Below are 19,863 nucleotides of genomic sequence, written 5' to 3' on the forward strand. Positions count from 1 at the left end.
TGAACCAACGTATTCCAGGCTGAATTTGACCCATGGTCTACAAATAGCTATCGAGCCATGTATAATATCGACTTTCAGCAAGGCACAATCCAGTCCTCCCTCCTTATGTCAGGAGAAGGAAAGTGATGCTAGTGTAATGAAGGATCTGTACATGATTGTTGATCGCACTGCAGTTTGCCTACTTAACCCCTTTCTGGTTTTCACATTCAGTATGTGAAGTGCTTTGGCTGTGAGCACTCATGAACAGCAGCAGGTTCCTGTGCATTATGGAACAAAACTCCCCCTGCTTCAGTAGGAATGAGGTCAGGTTCATATAGTGCTATTTAAATACTTATTAATAATAAGTAATATAAATTTCCTGCTCTCACTATGTTTAAAATTCACCTCTGTGCAAAGGGCCAGAACAAGGCCCATGAGCCTGCTTAAGCCCCCTTGAGTGGCATGTGATGTGGACTTTGCACTGGTCCTTTGCACAGGAATAAACTTCACACTCAGTGTATGTGGGGGGCTCAGAAGTACCTGTGATGATTAGCTGTGCAGTCTACTCATCAGGTGATAGTCAAAACATCCTTTTTTCTCCCTGTGAGACCACTGAACCTTTCTTTCCAGAACAGATTCCTCCTGCAGAGGTCATTCTGTTGCTGTGAAATTGACAAAGGTAATCCATACAGTGCTAAGTCTTTGTCCCTTTTCTGGATAGTTTCTGTGGCTTTGAGAGATAAATACATAAGTAATTTTAACTAAGAAAGTTTCAGAGTAAAATGGGAAGTGAAGAAGAGTGTAATGCAAAAGATTAAATGGCATGCTAAAAAATCAGATGTCTCATGGAAATAGTGCTTGGCACTGACAGCGATTCCTCTATAGTTAATCATACTCATTTCTTGACTTATTGATTTGCCTTGAAGAAGCTAGGGCTCTGATCCTGCAAGCACTTGCACACTTGAATAACTACTCACATGAGAAGTCCCATGGAACTCAATAGGACAACTCACCCGTGTAAAATGATTCACATACATAAGGTTTTGCAGGATCTTGGCCAGGCTTTGTATTTACTGATAGGGATGATACATTTTCCTGCTCACTTAAATTTCTACTGTAATGATGGAGGGCATCGGAGTGTTTCTGTGTCTCATTATTAACACTATAGTCTTTTGTTTTATGTAATCCATAAGAAAGTAGAACCATAGCAGAACTGCAGGGCAAATGTCTCTTCTGATTATGTTTTCCATGCACTACTATTGCTGTTCATAATGCAGCACAATTCGCTTGAAGGGAGTATTCAACAGTGACAGACATTAAAATCCCTAATAATCACATCCCTGAATTTCATAAATATGCAGCACTTTTATCCAACAGAAGACAGCAGTTGGTATTAGTGAGTGACCTCTTGAAACTGTGGATTTCATTGTATTGACTCTTTAGCTAGATTAGTTATGAGGTCTGTCATAGTATTGTCTGAAACACAAAGAAAGCTTGAAATATCATATACCAGGTGAAAATATCCCATCGCCACAGCCCCCTGGCCAGCCAATCATTTCTCTCATTTTCCTTAGCGTGACATATTCCAAAAGTACAAACACGGGAGCAATTTCATAGGTGAACCTGAAATGTAGTAATGGCCATATTTTATTTTTTTTATTTAAAACATTAATTTACTACTTAAAATATCTACACAATTGTTTCCATTGTCAAACCCTGAATCAATATTATGTATAGATATGGTATAGTGTACAGTGCAGAGAACTATATTTTGCAGTATATTTGATTACTTTCTTTCTGCCTTGAAGTTTAAATGTTTTCAACTCTACTCCTGTGAGGTGCCGAGGACTCCGTTCCCACTGACTTTAGCAGGAGTGGAGCTTGCTCAGCTTCCTGCAGGACAGGGGCTCACATTATTACAATGTATTCAAGAGCGATTGATCAGAACAAGGCCCTTCACTTCACATGCAAATGTAGTTTCACGGAAGTCAATGAGACATGGTGCATAAAGCAAGATGTGCATACAACACTTCATAGGCCAGGAGCCTTACAAATAAACTTTGGGTCTGACCCTACAGCCCTTCGCCACTTGGATAGTCCCACTGAAACCAATGGGCACTAACCCACATGAGTAAGGATTGGAAGATCAGGTTCTTTTGTCAGCAAGTCTATTTATCTAAAAGCATCTGTTTGTGTTTCCATTTCACATTTAACTTATCTATGTATGCAAAACACAAAAATATTTTCCCCTTCACTTGCAGGAATTTTATCAGAGCTGTCATTTTATTTATGCGATGCATTTTTTTTTATGAGAGACAACATACAAATCAGTTTTAAAATAACATGATGGCTGTATTAAAATTTAAAAGGCAGACAAATGTTTTTCCTGCTAGTTTCACATAAAAGGCTTTCTTTTACCTACAGCTACAGCAAATACTGCAGAATCTAATTTTAAAATTAACCTAGATAATGATAGTGGCAAATTTGGCTACTTACATATTAGTATTTGCTGTTGATGTCAGCCAGTCTGCAGCTAATCCAACCATGTCCAGTCCAGTTGAAAGTTGATTGAAATATCTAGGATGCCCTGCATAAAATGGAAAAAATGTATCAGAAGTCTGATGAAGCAGAATGAAATTGCTCAGTACTGATTGGTGTATTTATCTCAGGATTTTTACACAATGGAAAAGCATCATCAATGTGTGAAACAACAACGACAACAGATCTTTTGTAATGGGGAGATTATTTTCTCCTTCCTTATTTCAAAATAAGTAAAACAGAAACAATGAAGTAGAGCTAGAAATTATAAGATCTATCACACTGCTCTACAGCCAAAATGCTTCTGAAATAAATGTAGTCCAACTTTACTAATTCTGGGTCACTGAGAACGAAAATGATGCTTAAAATTGTTGATTGGCTCTAGTTTTCAAGATATGCTATCGGGTCAGTATATACGACCCTTGACTTGGGAATGGCGGCGGAGAAGTGAGTTATAAAGGGAAGGAATCTCAATTTAAACCAGAAATGACTAAAATACATCTTTGACTGGTTCTATGAATAAATCTATGACTGGGGTTGGACAGTACTTGCTTTTTAGGCAAAACAATGAATGATGCAATCTGAAGCTGGTATTGTGTCATACATGATATGAATTGCATCATGTTATTCCTAGAAGTCATGGATGATGCAATCATAACGAAGCTTACATCACTCTGCTGAACAAATTGCCCTATATCAGCTCTAGAAATCATACAGTGTCCTGCTCTCTTATTTGTCAGTGTTTGATTTTGCAAAGGGACACATTTCTGTTTAGCCAAAGTGAGCAGGGATGCCTCGTACTTGTGTGAACAGTGCAGATAACTTCTGCTATGTTTGTGGTGAAGTGACTTTTGCATCACAAAAGCTTAGTCTAACCACTATGGTTAAGAAAGCCTATCACCTTTCTATTGGCTGCAAAATTGGAGATCAGGACAAGAGGTGGGCCCCACACATATGCTGCAACACTTGTGCAACAAATCTTGGCCAGTGGCTGAACAGGAAAAGCAAATCTTTTGCAGTGCCAATGATTTGGAGAGAGCCAACAGATCATACCAGCAATTGTTACTTCTGCATGGTGCCTCCAGTTGGGAAAGGTGTGTCAAAGAAGAAAAAGTCGACTGTGCATTATCCAAACATTCCATCAGCTATACGCCCAGTACCCCACAGAGAAGGACTGCCGGTTCCCGTTGCACCAGAATCATTCTCACTTGAGTCAGACGAGGAAGAGGAAGAGGATGAAACTTCTGGTCCTGAACCATCAATGTCACAGGACCCACATTTTCTCCCATCCTCCTCCTCTGAACCACACCTCATAACACAAGGTGAACTGAATGACCTTGTCAGGGATTTGGAACTACCCAAGGGTAAGGCAGAGCTGTTGGGCTCCAGACTACAGCAGTGGAATCTCCTGGCAGGCTATCAGGGCAAATGGAGCCCATCAATGCTTGCAGACTATTGCTGGACAGTGACAAGAGATGCTCCATTTAATGAATACAAGAAACAAGCCAAGAAGTGCCGAGTAGACACTGAATAGGACTAAACTATGTACATAATAGATTTTTGTCTTTTGTTTCATAATAAATTTTATTTATATAACCCTTTTGCTGAATTTTAAAGTGTTACATAAACGGGACAGGTGAAATATTATCATGTAAAGCAACCATCAACACATGAAAAGACCTAGGTTTACAATTTATGATTAAAACTCTACTATCTACACAATATACATAGACATAAAATGTAAAAACTTAAATATCTTAGAAACAGTAGCCAATCAGTTGTTTTAATTGTCATATTTGAATTCAGCACATCAAAATACATAATAAATATCACATTTTATCTCTGAAGCAGATGACTTCTCAAAAATTGTAGACCAGTGTCATTTGTACTGAAATTATATTGTACTGGAATTACAAGCTCTGGCCATTTGTATTGAAAATTAGCATGATGTAACTGCACTAAAATAGCTATTCACCACTGCATGTGTGTCGCATGTTGTCACTGACTGTGCTTTTGCTTGGGCTACGTTTGAAAGGCACAACACACCATCTGAGGTGCTTGCCACTGCTTATAACAGCATCAGTGGTGAATGGCTAATGATTATAAAAGACAAGGCAAAATGAGAAAATGGAACACTTTGCTGACTGCTCTGACCATGACTCAGAGGCTGATGATTGTGCAAATATGGTATGGACTGTAGTAATATTTGTCATTTATCCATTGTCAGAATACAATTATAAATAACTGTGATTTTAAATAAACCCAACGAAAGGGAACATTGCTGCTATGTCAGAATGATGTGTGAAAATATATTCCATGGGCTGGGTAGTCCATTTACAAGGTTTCTCTTGCTGACTTCTGGATTTTTCTAACCTCCTATCAGATATTATATTTCAAAAATATGCCCAGAGCTATTAAAACTGGGAATACAAATAACTCATTAGAGCTCACTTGACTAGTCATGTCCTGCCTCCCTATTTATAGTTACATGGCTTTGTTACTAGCAAGAATTTTGAAAGATTAACAATTACGTAAATATCATCTCATTCAAAGGAAAGTGTTCCTGCTTAGAAAATACTTGTCCTAACCCAAGGACTGCAGACTGGTACTGACCGCATGGGAAATATAAAATACAGCAGGGCGATTGAGGAAATGCAAACAAAAACTAAGAGAAAACTTGTCTCCTAGTCTCTAGTGGTTTGCTATCAGGCACATACACATGGCCAAAAGAATTATGCCGAGAATTACTCACCTGCCCCCCAGCTCACAGCACACAAAGGCTGAGTAATTGGGCTTTGTGGCTGGAAGTAAGCCTGGGTTGAGAGTTGGAAACAAAATCCAATTCCCCCCATCCCATAATCCACATAGCAGCCCACACCTTCTATGCAAGGATTGCTGACCACTGGTACAGCATAAGCACAGATCCTTGACCCCTTTCTCTGGTCAATCATCAATGCTTTCCTCTATCTTTGAAGCTGGCACAGAGCCTATTCCACTAATGCTCAGGGGGCTTCGGAACTTCCCATTATGGCTTGCATGGCTATACTTCTCCAGCCACACAGGATTCCACAGATATTCAGCGATATGGGAGGACCTTGCTCAGGCTCTCCGCCAGCAAGTGAATTCCAGCCTCACCGAAGATGTGATATTCTGTGGTAGCTTTCAACAATTAAGGGTCAAATCATCTCCTCCCTCAGGAAAACTGACAGAAAGTCTGGGAAAACTCCTGGGGGTCCAGCTGGGAGTCTATGGCAAAATCCTGGGGGAAAACAGAGTTCTGGTGCATTTCTTTAGAGCCCAGTGTGTCCTGCCAATCTCTACCTCCAGTCTCCCATAACAGCACAGCTCCCTGAGGAACCATGTGCTCAACATTTTCCTCATCCATAGCTGGGCCAAACCACCCCTGCCTTTGTCAATGTTGGATAGTGTGGAACAGGATGTTCTGTAAGCTGTACTGACAGGGCTAGCCTTACTGGGGGACCTGGGGAAATTCCCACACATTTTCAGAGGGGTGATGCTGCAGAGACAGGTTCTTCCCCAGCTCTTCCTGGTGCTGGCTCACCCACAGTCCCTTCGAAACCACAGAGTCCTGCATATATACAGCCTTCTCACAGGGATGTCCTCGGAGCAAAGGAAGCAGGGAGAATGATGCTTTCACTTGCCATCGCTTCAGCAAAATTTGGACCCTGCTCTCCACTTATAACAGGAAAGGAGATAATCTGACTCTAACCATAGATGCTTGTATTTCTCCATTATTGGGACTGCTTAAGGTCCTAGAGAGACTGTAAAGTTCTTTCACCCTATTGGGTGGCTGAAATAAATTCTAGTGTCATTTAAACCTTGACCATATAAGCAGATCTTGCTTGAGGCATTAGTAAAAAGCAGTAGAATAGTGCTCTCCTACCTCAATGCATGGCTATCAACATTGTTTTGCAACTAACTAAAAGAGGGGACTGTAAGTAATCCGAATCTGGGGTGGGTTCAAGGGGAAACAGGGGAATATCACCGTCTGCTGGATTTATTAACTTAAAAATAGATAATTTGGATATATTTCTCTGTCACCCAAGGAGCTCAATGCATGATAAAGACACTAATCAAGCTGCAAAGCACACCTGTGAAATCGGGAAGCCCCAGTACTACCCTCATCTTACAGATGGATAAACTGATGTGCCCATGGTAACACATGAGCCCGAGTCAGAACAAGCAATATAACCCCAGAGCACTGATAGCCCCAGCTGGCAGCACTTTCACGCTTTGCATTCTCTTTTATTTATTTACAGTCTTCTGTTGCCCTCTAATACAGACACACACAGAGAACCACTGGTAGCCATTCCGCTTTGTAAATCAACCTGCTCTGGCCACCTTCATCAACCTTTTGTATTTACTACCTGCTGACTAGCAAATAGCACCGACCAAAAGCAATGCTGGACAAACACTAGTTCTTAGTCTGCTCACTGTCTGGAATCTCCATTACTTTTTAAACTCCAACAAACTCTGGAAATTGAATTGCAATGCTACATACACCAGTATTCCCAGAAGCTGAATTTTAATTGAACAAACATAAGAATTTGGATCGGATGCACCTGTACCGACGCACTTATCCAGTCGAGAAGCAGGGGAAAATACCACGTGACATATCTAACCAATCGCAATTAAACAATAGACAGTGAATTTTTAATATTGATAATCAACCGATAGAGTAAACAACTCGAGCAGATAGTCCTCAGGAATAAAGCCTGGGAAACCGGATCTGGCTGCAGAATAGGAGGCTCAATTAATCAATTTATTACCAAGCTTTCCCTCAGGAAAGCTCATGCTCCAATAGGTCTGTTAGTCTACAAGGTGCCACAGGATTCTTTGCTGTTATTACCAATTGTTTCCTCTGAGCCCTTAGCAAGCACACGTACAAGCACCTCTACTCTGCTTAGCTAAAGACCCCAAGGCTGCTTCAGGGTATTTTCTCGAGGATCACATGCTAAATTCTTCACCCAGCAGCTCCGAACGGATATTGGCAGAACCCTGTCTCCTAAGCGGCGGCGGTTGCTGAAACACACGGCTCCTCCGGGTGGAGAAACAGCCTTAACTCCTCTGTTAAGCTAGCGAAGGGGAAGTGCGGGGCTGAAGGGAGGCAGGCGCGCGCCCCTGCTTCAGAAAACGGGCTCTCTAGCTGAGCAGATGAGCTCCGAGGCTCAGCAAGGGGCCGCTGGTCAGACCTCTAGGGATCCCGTTCCGAGGTGAACCCAGCCTCAGTCCAGCTGACATGCCCTCGTCTATACACTCCCCCGAAAGCCTTAACGTAGCGAAGCACGTTCTTTGGTCGGACTCCCCCGGTCTGTTTGACACAGGCGCTTTTTCGCCATTCTGGGCGGATGCCCGGGGCCTTTGTCTATTGCGTGTGGCGCTGCATATGGACGATGTTTAGCTGTGGTGCTGGACCGTTGCCACAACAGTCGTGACAAAAAGCTCCAGAAAGTTACAGCGTTTCCAACCCTGCCGTGCCTTGTGCATTGGCCTAACACCGCATATTGCGGTCTGACTCGTTACTTACATCCTCTAGTCCTGGCACAGCGACCCTTTCACCCGCAACGGCAACGATTTCATCGTACAACTCAAAGTGCCTCACACAGGGGAAAGGGCTTTGGTGTAAACGTAGTGCCAGCCTGAGATTCGTATGAAATGGCTCCTTGAGGTATCAAGAAGCCTCCTAATAGCAGCGAAATGACAATTGTTTTACGAGGCTAAATAACATTACTATTCAAACGAGACAGGTAATAATACAGGCGTGTATACGTGAAACGTGCAAACGAAATCAGACTGCCAGTTTCTTGCGGCTGCTTTGACATGCCTGACATTTTGGAAGAACCCAGAGGGCACTACACTCCTGATCAGCGAGACTGGGCGGACATGGATAGCCTTGAGCCAAAGAATCACATCAGGGGAATACAATCACACTCAAAGGGTGTCTGGAGTTGCATTCTCTTGGTCCCGTTTTCTTCTACAACCAGGGTACTAGCTTGACCACTTGCTTGGTGAAACTAAAAGAAGCCCTAGCAAACAGCTTTATTTAAAATAAATAAACAAATAAATGTTTTATTTTTTTTAAATGGTCATTGCAGTCATTTGAACTTTGAAAATGTAATTTTAAGTATAAAAATTTTGTATATTTTAACTACAAATGGGGAAATTTCCCCACATTTCTATGCCACAACTGAAAGAGTAACATTATTTTGAAGGAATTGTATATGTACATTTCACAGTAATTTTATTGCGTCGATATGCACTGAAGCGAAATGCAAATTGCACCTGTATACTAGTAGAGCGAGCCTAACAAATCCTATCTGAATCGGGTTCCAGTGTTTGATCTAAACCCGTTAAATACTGGTTTCCTATGCCATATTGCGGCACCAGACCAGGAGTTCCACCAAATGTAACTACTTCAATTATTTCCTATGTATGTTGCCCGGATATTTTTTGGGAAGCTTTGGTGACATCAGAATCAAATAGTGAAAACACCGGACCGATCCTGTCCCTTTGAAGTCAATGGGAGTTTTGCCAAAGACTCCAGTGGATCAGGATCGGGTCTATTCCACTCCATCCAATTTGTTAAAAGGCCCGCAGTCTGCACAGCCGACAGGCACATCACATTATTGTCTACTTCAGATTTTTGGACCCACATTTTGAAAGGATTTATACTTAAAATATTATTTATATTTATTTAAAAAAAATTTCCCCAGCCATTCAAATGCCAGTGGGAGCTTCTCGAACCCTTGTTTTCTCTACAAATGGTTCTTTTAAATAACAGTATAAGAGAGGCTAAAGGCAGCCTCTGTTTTCTGTTTATTCCGTGGGAATTTAATTAGCTGGGTCCACACTAGAATTTGCTGAATTCTTTTTAGCATCACTGAGAATATCATTTTCATGTGGCAGGTTGCCTAAGTGGAGATAACGACATGAGCAGGGACAAATGGTGCTGTTTCTGGACAGATCAGAACTGGAATTTTTTTTGGTCATGACAATAACAAAAATAGCCATTAAACAAGCTCCTATTTTTCATGCTTAGAATCCAGTGGGAAAAACCATGTTTTCTGGGTTCCACTGCGCCAAATTCTCCAATTTTTACACGGAGCCCAGGAGTGGGCAGCCAGATCGCGTTCTCCGCGAAAACGGGATTGTTCATTCTCTGCACCCAGCCTTTTTAGACTGTGTGGAGATGTGGAAGTCAAAGCCAGGGCTATGGGATGCAAAGCTGAAGCACCAGCTCTCGATCCGCTTGGCACACAGGAGAGTTGGTGGCCTTTTGTATAAATAACATCGCTTCAACACACAGCTGTCTGCTCAGAGCTTCCATTAGTGTGGTTCTTATGGCGATTTTAGTTGACAAATTAATTAATTGCTTCTTTTCTCCCCACCCCACCAGTCAACGGTAACAGTTTCTTCTCAGAAGAGCTCTGCTTCAGGGGCCCTATCCTGCATTCCTTGTGAACTGAGCACTCATTGGGGGGACTGCAGGGAGTGGATTCTGCTACGTCGGTGTAAATTCGGGTTTACATTTGTTTAGCTCCGAATTCATACCGTTGTAACCGACCGCGGAATTTGTTCCCCATTAGCGGGTTAGGGTGGAAGAGGGTAAAGAATGGAAGAAGATGGGGGCCCCAAATGTGCTCGATGTAAAAATTTAGTGCGAAAAGAGCCACAGGGGTGGGAGAATGCTATTTTCGTAGCGATTGATATATACAGGTTCCACCATTGACAGGGACAATTCATTTCAATCAGGAAGAATGTATATTGTTGTACTTACACTGTAACATTTCACGTAGGAAAATATTAAGAGAGCCAAGAAAATAGTTTTCTTTCTTTCATCTACAGTTCTGTATTTACAAATTACAATAACTACTTGAAGCCACACAGGGTAATATTCTATCCCCGCTTCACGGACTTTCCAAGAATCAATAAGTGACATGTTAAAACATAGTAAAAAAATCACACATACTCGAATCTCAGCATGCCGTTACCTGTTTTGATTGCATATTTTAGAGTTGTTCTGCAGTTCAACAAAATTTCTTCCAAGGTCTGTGGTTGATCTGCCAGCTCCCAATTATATTCCTGAAGCAGCTCATTTGGGTAATGGAAATCAATAACCTTTGTTGATCTATCAAAACTTTTCACCACATACTGAAGCAAAATATCCATAACGTCTTGCAGGAAAGACAGAGTTGTTATTTCCCCATTGCACGCCGGCAGAAGATCTGAGGGGGGAATTACATGAAATGTTAGCTCCAGTTTATTGTTTAATGTACAGATTTTTGACACAATCTCGCCCCCACTGACTTTGGGGCTTTTCTATTGGCTTCAGTGAGCGGAGGATCGGGTTTTTAATTTGTTAAGCAATTCGATGAGACCTTATTTCAAAAATATGTTTTTCTAGGAGATAGGTCAAGCTCTAAATTCATTGTTAACTAGAAATTTGTGTGGAAAATGCATTTTATGACCGATTTTAAAAACTTTGAAAAAAAGAAAGAAAAAAGAAAAAGAAATAACGAAAAGAGTTTCAGGGAAAAATAGGTAAATACCTGAACCGTAAATGACACAAGTGGAAGAGCATCATAATAAAATAGCTTCTTTGTGTTTGGTTAAATGGGAGGGTTGCAATACCTTAGAGATGCTTGAATGCCTTTCCGTGAAATAATAAGTTATGCTCTGATTTATTTATTTAGATTTGTATCTTTACTTAAACCGAATTGTACAGGAAACCCCTATTTCTTGTGACTGTATCTTTGTAGCCCTATAGCGGTTAAATATATAGGAGATTATCATGGCTGCTTGTTGTCCATTGACCCCACAGGCCAAGAGAAGGGAACCCTGCGCAGCTGGTGGTTCGAATGGGACCATTTCTCACCAGCACATCCCCCTTGGGGTCTGGGGTATCTACCGGAGCAGAAAGACTGAGCTGTTCATTCATTAATATGGCACGAATGTCTGGAATTAAAAATGGTGAGCCCGGCTGGCTTCGTGTTTCTCAACAAAAGCTGCCGTCAGTCTTCCTCGGGCAGCTCAGCTCAGAGGCCAAGGCAGTCCGAATATCTTACTGGTGTTTTAGAAAAGTTTGTCATCTACCCTATCCCACAGGGAAACCCTTCTTCTGAGTGTACACCCCCTCGGCCTTAACGGCAGAGCCACTGCACAGCAAGCCCAGACAGACCCGATTGCGGAGCAATATTGAGTTTACACGGACACATATCTATATAGATAATGCCAATTTCTGTGCTGTCCATACAGCCCTTCCCAAACCTTCCTGCTGTGCTAGAATAGTCCTAAGAATTTCTATCATTTAGCTCGTCTGTGGGTCTCCACCCCTTGTCTGTATGAGAGATCTGCCCCTAGGGTTAGGGTGGGCTGAGAAAGCCTAGCAGCTGAGAAGTCGGAGGAATGGCTTTCCATACCTACTTTTAAGCACACACGCGGTACCGTTACCTGTTGAGTGTAAAAATGCATAATTAATATCCGCTTTCTGGCAGCTACAGGGCTTGTTGTTGCAGGTACAGGCCGGTGTCTTTTCCGCTGAGCCCAGGTCATCCTTCGCCCCGGTTTCCATGGACTTTTCTCCATCCCCATACAGCAGAGCTAACAATGGCACAAAAGACGCAGCCTAAATACATCAGCTCTTAAAACACAGGGACTGGACTACAGTCCCCGCTGCGATCCGCTAACCCTCTCTGCCAGCGCAAAAGGACTTAGAATCTCTCCAAGGTCCCTCAGGTGGCTGCGAATTCTTTTTTGCTTATTGCCCATTTTCATGAAATTTGGTACCACTGGTTTCCCTCGCTTACCGCAGAGTTTGGTTCCAATTCCTCCCGTAAACTTTTGGGCAGCCTGGCACCACGCTTTTGCTGGAAGAGAAAAAGGGCTCTGTAAATTATCCGGGCTGTACCATACCTTCTGCAGGGTCATCTCGGAAACAGCCTGGCTCAGGTGTCCTGGTCTTGCTCCGGGCTGGATGCCTAGTTGGGAACTGTCCCTCCTGTCTAACTTTCAGAACTCGAAGAGCAAACACATTCCGGGTAACACAGAACACAACTTCCTTAATATCCCCCAAGACAACACAACCTTTCCCCTCCCTCTCGCCTTCCTCTCCAGCCCCAAAGAGACACCCCCTCAGCCAGGTAAAAGCCCCCCTGGAGTAGACTCAGGTTTATGTTGGCGTCGCTCCTTCCTGCCCTGGAGAATCCTGCGGCACCTTGATCCAGCTCTAGCTGGAGCCAAGGCTTTACAATAAAGCTGCCCTGCAACCCAGCTCTGGGTCCCGAGTCCCTTGCGAAGTCCGAGGCGAGCTGGGACGGCTGCGTTTCTCTTTGCCAGCGCTGCCCTGGGTGGTGGCTGGAGTATCTCTAGGTGATTATTCGTTGCCTCATCCGCATCCAAGTGTGCGCTCCGTTGCTGGTCAGGACGGACCGCGATGAACTGGCCAGCCGGTCTCCAGCCCGCTTGGCTGCAGGCAGGGAATGGGATGCGGGGCGCAGGTAGCGCTGGGAGCCCATCCCGGGACTAGGCTGGGAATTTTCCTGCGGCTGGTGGTGGAGCCAGCGCTGCTCCGCGCTCCTACCTGTGCCGTGGTTCTCCGCGTCCCCCGATCCCTCCTCGGAGCCGAAGGACCAAAAGCCGGAGCCTGGCGTTGCCATCTGCGGAGCTGCCAACAGTGCCTAGGAGCCGGCGAGCTGCAAGGAGCTGTGTGGGAGGGAGAGTCCCAGCGCGGGAGTGTCCCCGTGTGCGAGTGTCCCCGTGTGCAAGCGCCAGGCAGCGTGCGCCGGCGCCAAGAGAGGCAGCGGCGCCCTGGCGCTCCCTGGGGGCTCCGGAGAGAGGGAGGCTGGAAGCAGCCGGGCTGCGGGCTAGGAAGACGGGGCTGGCCGCGGAAAGTGGGACAGGGAGTGGGGCAGGGACGCTAGGCGCTCTCCATGGTGCCGATCCGCTCCCTCTCCAGCTCCGCGCGTCTCTCGGCCAAACGGGGGTCACCGAGGCTCCGCTTTTATCCAGCTAGAGCCCTCGGCCCGCCCGGGTCCCCTGAGGCGGGGGAAGGGCGGTGTGCGGAGTCACGACTCCCCTGGAGCTGTGGGCTGCTGCTGCTGCCTAGGAGCTGCTGTTGGCCACGCGCTGGCTCTGTGCAGAGCTCAGCTGCCGGCGCTGCGGGACCGGCCCGGGGACTGGGGTTAGTGGGACGCCTGCCAGGCCCTTAGCACAGCCACACTTGCTCCGGGAGCCGGGCGCGCCCCACGCGAGCTGTGTACAGGTGGTTTCAGGGGGCAATGGGGAGGAAGACCCGGCAGCTCGAGGGAGGCACTTGAAGGCTAGGGGCTGGCACAGGGGCAAGCTGAGGAGCACAGAAGAACCGATTGGGGAGTCCCCGGGCTGGCGATCCCACGCGTGTCTGGCTCTCGGGGGGCTCTGGCCTGACGGGGATCACATTTCATTCAAGGCCAGAGGGCAGGGGATTGAACGAGCTGAGGTTTTGGCGTCAGTGGGCACAGGTAGAGAGGGCCTGGCCTCCACCGCCACCGAGGGGATATGCCCAAAAACACAGAGAACCAACCTCGGGCTATTTCTAGGCCGTCCTGAGTCAGTTTATTCCTTTACGCGGGGCCCAGCCCCCTGCCCCCAGTGTTACGGAAACGCAGCTGGACAGCACGTCCCTTTGTGTGTGGCTCCGGAGAGCGGCTACAACGTGAGCCTTTTCTGAGCCTGCCATACAGCGAGGCGATAGGCGGAGACAGGGGCTGCGGGATTGTTAATCAGCGGCTCTATTAGCCCACAAACGCCATCGGGTTGCAGGCCGATGAGTCTATTCATCTCCCTTTGGTGACAACCCCCAGATCAGCTGGGTCGCCGCCAGCCAAGCCAATGATCCGGAAGGTGGATCGGTCTCGCTCTAGTTCATCACACCCCGTCTGTCTTCTCGGCTCCACGCAGAGGCTGCCGCCGGCGTAAATCGGTTCAGATTCAGTGCACGCCCCATGCTCTGGGCCTGCCCGCGGAGCCGGCCAGAGCAAAGGGCAGCAGCACGTAGCGGGAGCCCAGCTCCAGGCCTGCATCCCCCACGCCCTCCGGCCCTCGCAGGCCTGCAGGGGGCGCCGAGACTGGAGCCGCCCGAGTCACAGGAGTGGGGCCTGGCAGGGCCCCGCGAGGCATGGGGCGGGAGGAGAGGGTCCCACACGTCCCCGCACTGCTGCTGAGCACGGCGGGAGTGAAGCCAGACGGTCACTGTGGGACTTGGCTGCAAGGGCCTTCGGCTCAGGCTCCCCCTGTCTAAAAGCCACACGCGAGCCAGCCTTCACCGGCGTCCCGCGGCTCGCCCCGCACCTGCGGGGCAAGAGGGAGAGCAAGGGAGGGCGTGTTGCCGCCTCAGCTGGGGTGGAGCAGAGCAAACCTCAGGCCGTGCGGGGTATCACCGTCCCTCAGCCCCGCTGGGGAAGTGCTGGAGCGGTCCCGGAAGGAGCAATCGCGGGTGCTGCTGAAATCGCTCCAACCAGCCCGGCGGGCGAGACCGCCCCGGGCGTCCCGCGGTGCTGGGAGACGGGGCTCGGGCGGCTCTCGGCCCTGCGCAGCGCAGCGCCCGATCTCCAGAGGTGGCCGCAGCTCCTCCCTCGCCCCCCCTTTAAAACCCGCACGTGGAAGGGGCTCGGGGGAAGCGACCGCTGCCAGCTGGTGGCTGCACCGAGCAAAGCGCGCCAGGAAGGCCAGAATTGCCATTCATCGCCCGCTGGAGCGGCGCTGGGCGGAGAGAGGGGCCCAGGTGGCGCTGGCAATTCCTGCGCTGTTCGGCTGAGAGGAGCAGCCCTATTCCCCGGGGGTTTGTTAGTCCGCGGTGCCCCCTGGGTTTGCAAGTGCCAGAGCCCTTCCTAGGGGGACCAGACAGCAAGTGTGAAAAATCCAGCTGGGGTGGGGGGTAATAGGAGCCTATATAAGAAAAAACGCTGACAGTCAGGACTGGCCCTATAAAATCAGGGCATCTGGTCACCCTAGCTCTTCCTGAGCGCAGTGCCTTGTGGAGGAGAATGGGAGGCCAGCCTAGCATGGGGATGGCGGCTCCCCACAGACCATGCTGGGAATCCTGCCTGACCACTGTGGGCTGGTGGCTCTTTCCAGCGTGCTCCAGGCCTGCAGGTTAGGTACAATGCTGAGTGGGCTCCTGTGCGCTGCTGGTGACCTGGGGTTGCCAGGTGTCTGGTTTTCCACCAGAACAGCAGTTGAAAAGGGACCCTGGTGGCGGTGCTGACTGGGCAGTTAGAAGTCTGGTCGGGGGTGCTAAGACAGGCTCCCTGCCTGCCCTGGTTCTGTGGGGTTTCTGGAAGCAACGTCATATCCTCGCTCCGGCTCCTACACCTAAGGACAGCCAGAGGGCTCCAAGTGCCAGCTCCACAGCCGGGGCGGCTCTAGGTATTTTGCCGCCCCAAGCATGGCAGGCAGGGTGCCCTCGGCAGCTTGCCTGCGGGAGGTCCCTGGTTTCGCGGATTCGGCAGCACCCATTGGCCAGGGATTGTGGCCAATGGGAGTTGTGAGGGTGGTGCCTGCAGATGGAGCAGTGCGCAGAGTTGCCTGGCTGTGCTTCTGCTTAGAAACCAGTGGGGGGAACATGACGCTGCTTCTGGGAGCTGCCTGAGGTAAGCGTCACCTGGAGCCTGCAGCCTTGACCCCCCCCCCATGCCCCAACTCCCTGTCCCAGCCCTGATCCCCCTCCTGCCCTCCAAACCCTAATTCCCCCACCCTCATCCCCCAGAGCCGTCACCCTGTCCTGCATCCCAACCCACTGCCTCAGCCTGGAGCTCTCTCCCACACCCTGAACCCCTCTTTTCTGGCCCCACCCCGGAACCCGCATATCCAGTCCAGAGCCCATTCCCCCTCCTGTACCCCAACCCTCGCCTCAGGCCAGAGTCCCCTCCTGCACCCTGAACTCCTCATTTCTGTCCCCTCTCCAGAGGCTGCACTCCCAGCTGGAGCCCTCACCCCCTCCCGACACCAACCCCCTGAACCAGCTCAGTGAAAATGAGTGAGTGAGGGTCAGGAGAGTGAGTGACAGGGAGGGGAGATGGAGTGAGTGGGGGTGGGACCTCAGAGAAGGGGCAGGGCCTCAGAGGAGGGGCGGGGGGGGACAGAGCAAGGGTGTTTGGTTTTATGAGTAGAAAATTGGCAGCCTTACGTAGGGAGCCAGCCTGTGCTTGCACTGAGTGGTTAGAGATGGGCTCTAGCAGATCATGCCAAGGACCCAGCACAATAAAACCTCTGTCCCACACAACCCAACGCTTCTGTAACTCTACGCGGTTATCATAACTTTGCGCCTTAGTGTTGACTGCCTAGGATAAGGACCATGGCAAACAGTTACTTCTGAGACAGGGCAGAGCTCACAGCCTATGGGATGATCCGCCTTGCGGCAGCTTTTCAAGCATCTCCTTCTTTCCCCATCTCTTTCTAGGTACAGGCACTTGGGCAGTAAAAGTCCATTTTTAGGAGCATCCTATGGAAAGTCTCTGTCACCGGCCTTCTTTTCCCTGCCCCTCTTGTCACACTGGCACCTCACATGGCATTGCAGGCGTGAAATTGACAGCCACTAGCTGTTCTCTATGTGGGCAATCAACACAGACATGCACCCTGAAGTGTTCTCTAGAATCTTCTTGGGAAGAGGCCGAACCGTGCTCTGTTCTGCAGATACATCTCAGGTCCGTCCTTTTAATCCTGCCAGCATGGCAGACAGTGTAAGCAACCCCCCTGTATGTGGGAGATACGGACAGGGGAGAGGTAGGGTGAAATTGTGTTTAGTCTGATCTGCCCAACATCATTATTTTTCCATTCACAGAGCAAATCTTAGAGAGAACTGGAGGGCGAGCAGTATGGAGATGGGGCCAGGGCCGGAGGCTAAGGCTTTGTTGATAGGCCTCACTCACCTAATACTCAGTTCAATGGAGGGTCTTACTGCATCTTGACTTGCACCCACTCCCCTTTTGGTGGACCCAGGTGTTAATCCACGCAGCGGTGCTAACTAATAACATTCTAGGCATTGGTCTCACTGAAATGCCTTCAGCAGTTTAGAGAATAAGCCTGACAGGAAAAGAAAGAATATCAGCCCTGTGGTTTCTTTGTGTGAAATAAAAGATCTGCTTTGATCCCTCCCAATTTCCAGCTGATGCCCCCATGTAAGGCAATGTGGAGGAAATACCAAGCTGAGTTTCAGTGTAAAGTGACTGCTCTTCTCTCCTCTCCTCCTGTCTCAATCTACCCCCACCCACACACCCATCATTGCACCTCTGCTAGGAGTAATTCAGATGCAGCCAAGCTTGTCCCTGACTTTTGTATTGTTTATTTATTTTGCCATTGTAATAATGGGGAGAGCAATTTTAAGAGGACTTTAAAAATCAAACCCGATGTTTTCTAGCACATTGTATACTGCAGCAATTTAAACATAGCTTTTAATCTTTTAACTATTGTAAAAATACGAAGCACCAATTACATGTCTATGGAAAGAGAGCTAAATTAGAGTGCCAGAAGTGTCTAAAGATAGTTTGTGCAGAGCTCTACCCTGCTGGTTTTACTCCCACCAGTAATCACTGCAATAAGACACCTGGCCTGAGTAAGGGAACAGTATTCATCTCTTACACTGCTCAGAATATTGGCCTGGTAAAATCTGCCATTCTTGCCTGGCAGCTCGGAACATGCAGCTGTTAATCACTGTCAATCACACGTGAATGTTCCAGTTATCTATATCCTTCCTCTAAAATAATTTCTTTAAAAATAGGAATTTGGGTGAAATTTTGAAAAAAGTGGCAGCTACTTTGTACCCAATTCATTTCTGGTGGAATTAAGAATGGTTTTTGCATTTTAGGCAGCAACAGACCAATCCACATTTTCCTAGCCACTTCTCAATTTCTCTGAGATTAAGAGTCCTAAAAATCCAATGCAAATTTAAAAAGGAGAACAAAGCGAACAAGATTTATTTCCCTGTATATAAACATTTCCAAGATAAAGAATATACATCCTGTACTGTCCTTTAAACACCTTCCCTCAGTAGCTTTACTGTAGTTAAAGTCAATAAGAAAATAAATTGATATATAATATCCTACCAAACAAAAATTTACGTTCATTTGTATTAAAGGGACACTTGTCACATGCAGATGTGGCCCAAAATTTAGGCATTGTAGACTTAAAACCAAAAGAAATTCTTCTTTGGAATTCTTAGAAAAATCCAGTGAAGTAATTTATTTAAAAAAAATCATTCTGTGCTGGTGTGCTAGCATTGTGCTAGTGCAGGGGAACCTGAAAACTCAATTGACTAGGAAATGACTATAAACAAAAGAGAAACTGACTAGTCTATTTTGTATAAGATGAGAGAAATGTAAAAAGGAAAACAATATACAGTAAGTATATTTGTTTTTTTAAATTATTTCAATTTTAGTAATCTAAAGTATATTAAGAAGTAACATCAGCAAGATTCTTTTTAAATTTACAATTTGTAACCTGACAGTGTCCCTTTAAAACAGTGTTGGGCTATAAACTACAATAATGCATATTCACTGTAAACCTGAAATATTAGAGATAACAATACCAAAAAAAAAGCATATGGTACAAAATCATAAAAAAAGATTATGCTAATAAAAGCCAAATGGCAGCAGCAGCAGCTAAAACTGCTGGATAAGGCGCCGGCGCTGAGAGGTTTTCCGTAGCAGTTTTCTGTAGTCATAGGGATTATCTTCAGTTTTCCTCTCGTCCAGGGGGCTCTCTGCAACTCTTGACCTAGGGATTAAATGCCGAAGCACTTTAGAAATTAAAGTCAAAACATTTACTTCAGCAAATACTGCTAATCGACTGCTTAACCTTCACCCTCAGCAAAAACAGCTGCCTTTTCCAGGCCTCTCCCCACTCTGCAGAATAGAGCTAGCATCCCAGAGCAAATACATTTTTGCAGAACAGAGGAATGCTCAAAGAAAACACGTTTTTTCAAAAAAGGGAGGAATTATTAAGGACATAGTAAAAATGTCAGGATAACAGGCCAGGCTTTGGGGGTAATTCTTGCCTATTAGACATTGGCTCAGATTGTCAGCCAGTGTAAATCAGGTAGCTCCATTGACATAAATGGAGCTACTCCTGTTCTATACCTGATGAGGGTCTGTCCCACTGTTTCAGACTGGACACTGCAAAGGTCACAGTATAGAACCCTGCTCATGATTTTCAGGTGGCAAATTGCATTTTTGAAAGCTGGTCTTCCATTTAGACAGCAGACCTGGCTAACTGAACTGAAGTAATTCCTATGATTAAAAATAAAACCATTGTTTGAAAAGTATATATTATTTTGAAATAACTGCTGAAATA

At 46.6% G+C, this 19,863-nt stretch overlaps 2 protein-coding genes across 5 annotated transcripts in view; both read right to left on the reverse strand.

Annotated features, from left to right (window-relative positions):
* Positions 1-14,313, reverse strand: part of GAD2 (glutamate decarboxylase 2) — a 66,876-nt gene extending 52,563 nt beyond the window's left edge. The window contains exons 1-6 of one of the 3 annotated variants that reach the window (XM_030550329.1): positions 13,118-14,313; positions 12,345-12,404; positions 11,989-12,138; positions 10,530-10,763; positions 2,476-2,566; positions 1,490-1,602 (exon numbers count right to left, since the gene is read on the reverse strand). In XM_030550329.1, coding sequence (XP_030406189.1) covers positions 1,490-1,602; positions 2,476-2,566; positions 10,530-10,763; positions 11,989-12,138; positions 12,345-12,404; positions 13,118-13,193 — 724 coding nt within the window. In that variant the 5' untranslated portion in view covers positions 13,194-14,313. Of the gene's footprint in view, positions 1-1,489; positions 1,603-2,475; positions 2,567-8,065; positions 8,171-10,529; positions 10,764-11,988; positions 12,139-12,344; positions 12,405-13,117 lie in introns of those variants that run through there. The other 2 variants (XM_030550330.1, XM_030550331.1) reach the window with 2 other exon arrangements.
* A 3,556-nt stretch (positions 14,314-17,869) lies between these two features.
* The window catches only part of MYO3A (myosin IIIA), a 205,548-nt gene continuing 203,554 nt past the window's right edge, over positions 17,870-19,863 (reverse strand). For both annotated transcript variants that reach the window (XM_030550332.1, XM_030550333.1), the window contains one exon: positions 17,870-19,287. In XM_030550332.1, coding sequence (XP_030406192.1) covers positions 19,173-19,287 — 115 coding nt within the window. In that variant the 3' untranslated portion in view covers positions 17,870-19,172. The remainder of the gene's footprint in view (positions 19,288-19,863) is intronic.

This window comes from Gopherus evgoodei, chromosome 2 (assembly GCF_007399415.2).
Source record: "Gopherus evgoodei ecotype Sinaloan lineage chromosome 2, rGopEvg1_v1.p, whole genome shotgun sequence".
NCBI classification, from domain to species: Eukaryota; Metazoa; Chordata; order Testudines; family Testudinidae; genus Gopherus; species Gopherus evgoodei.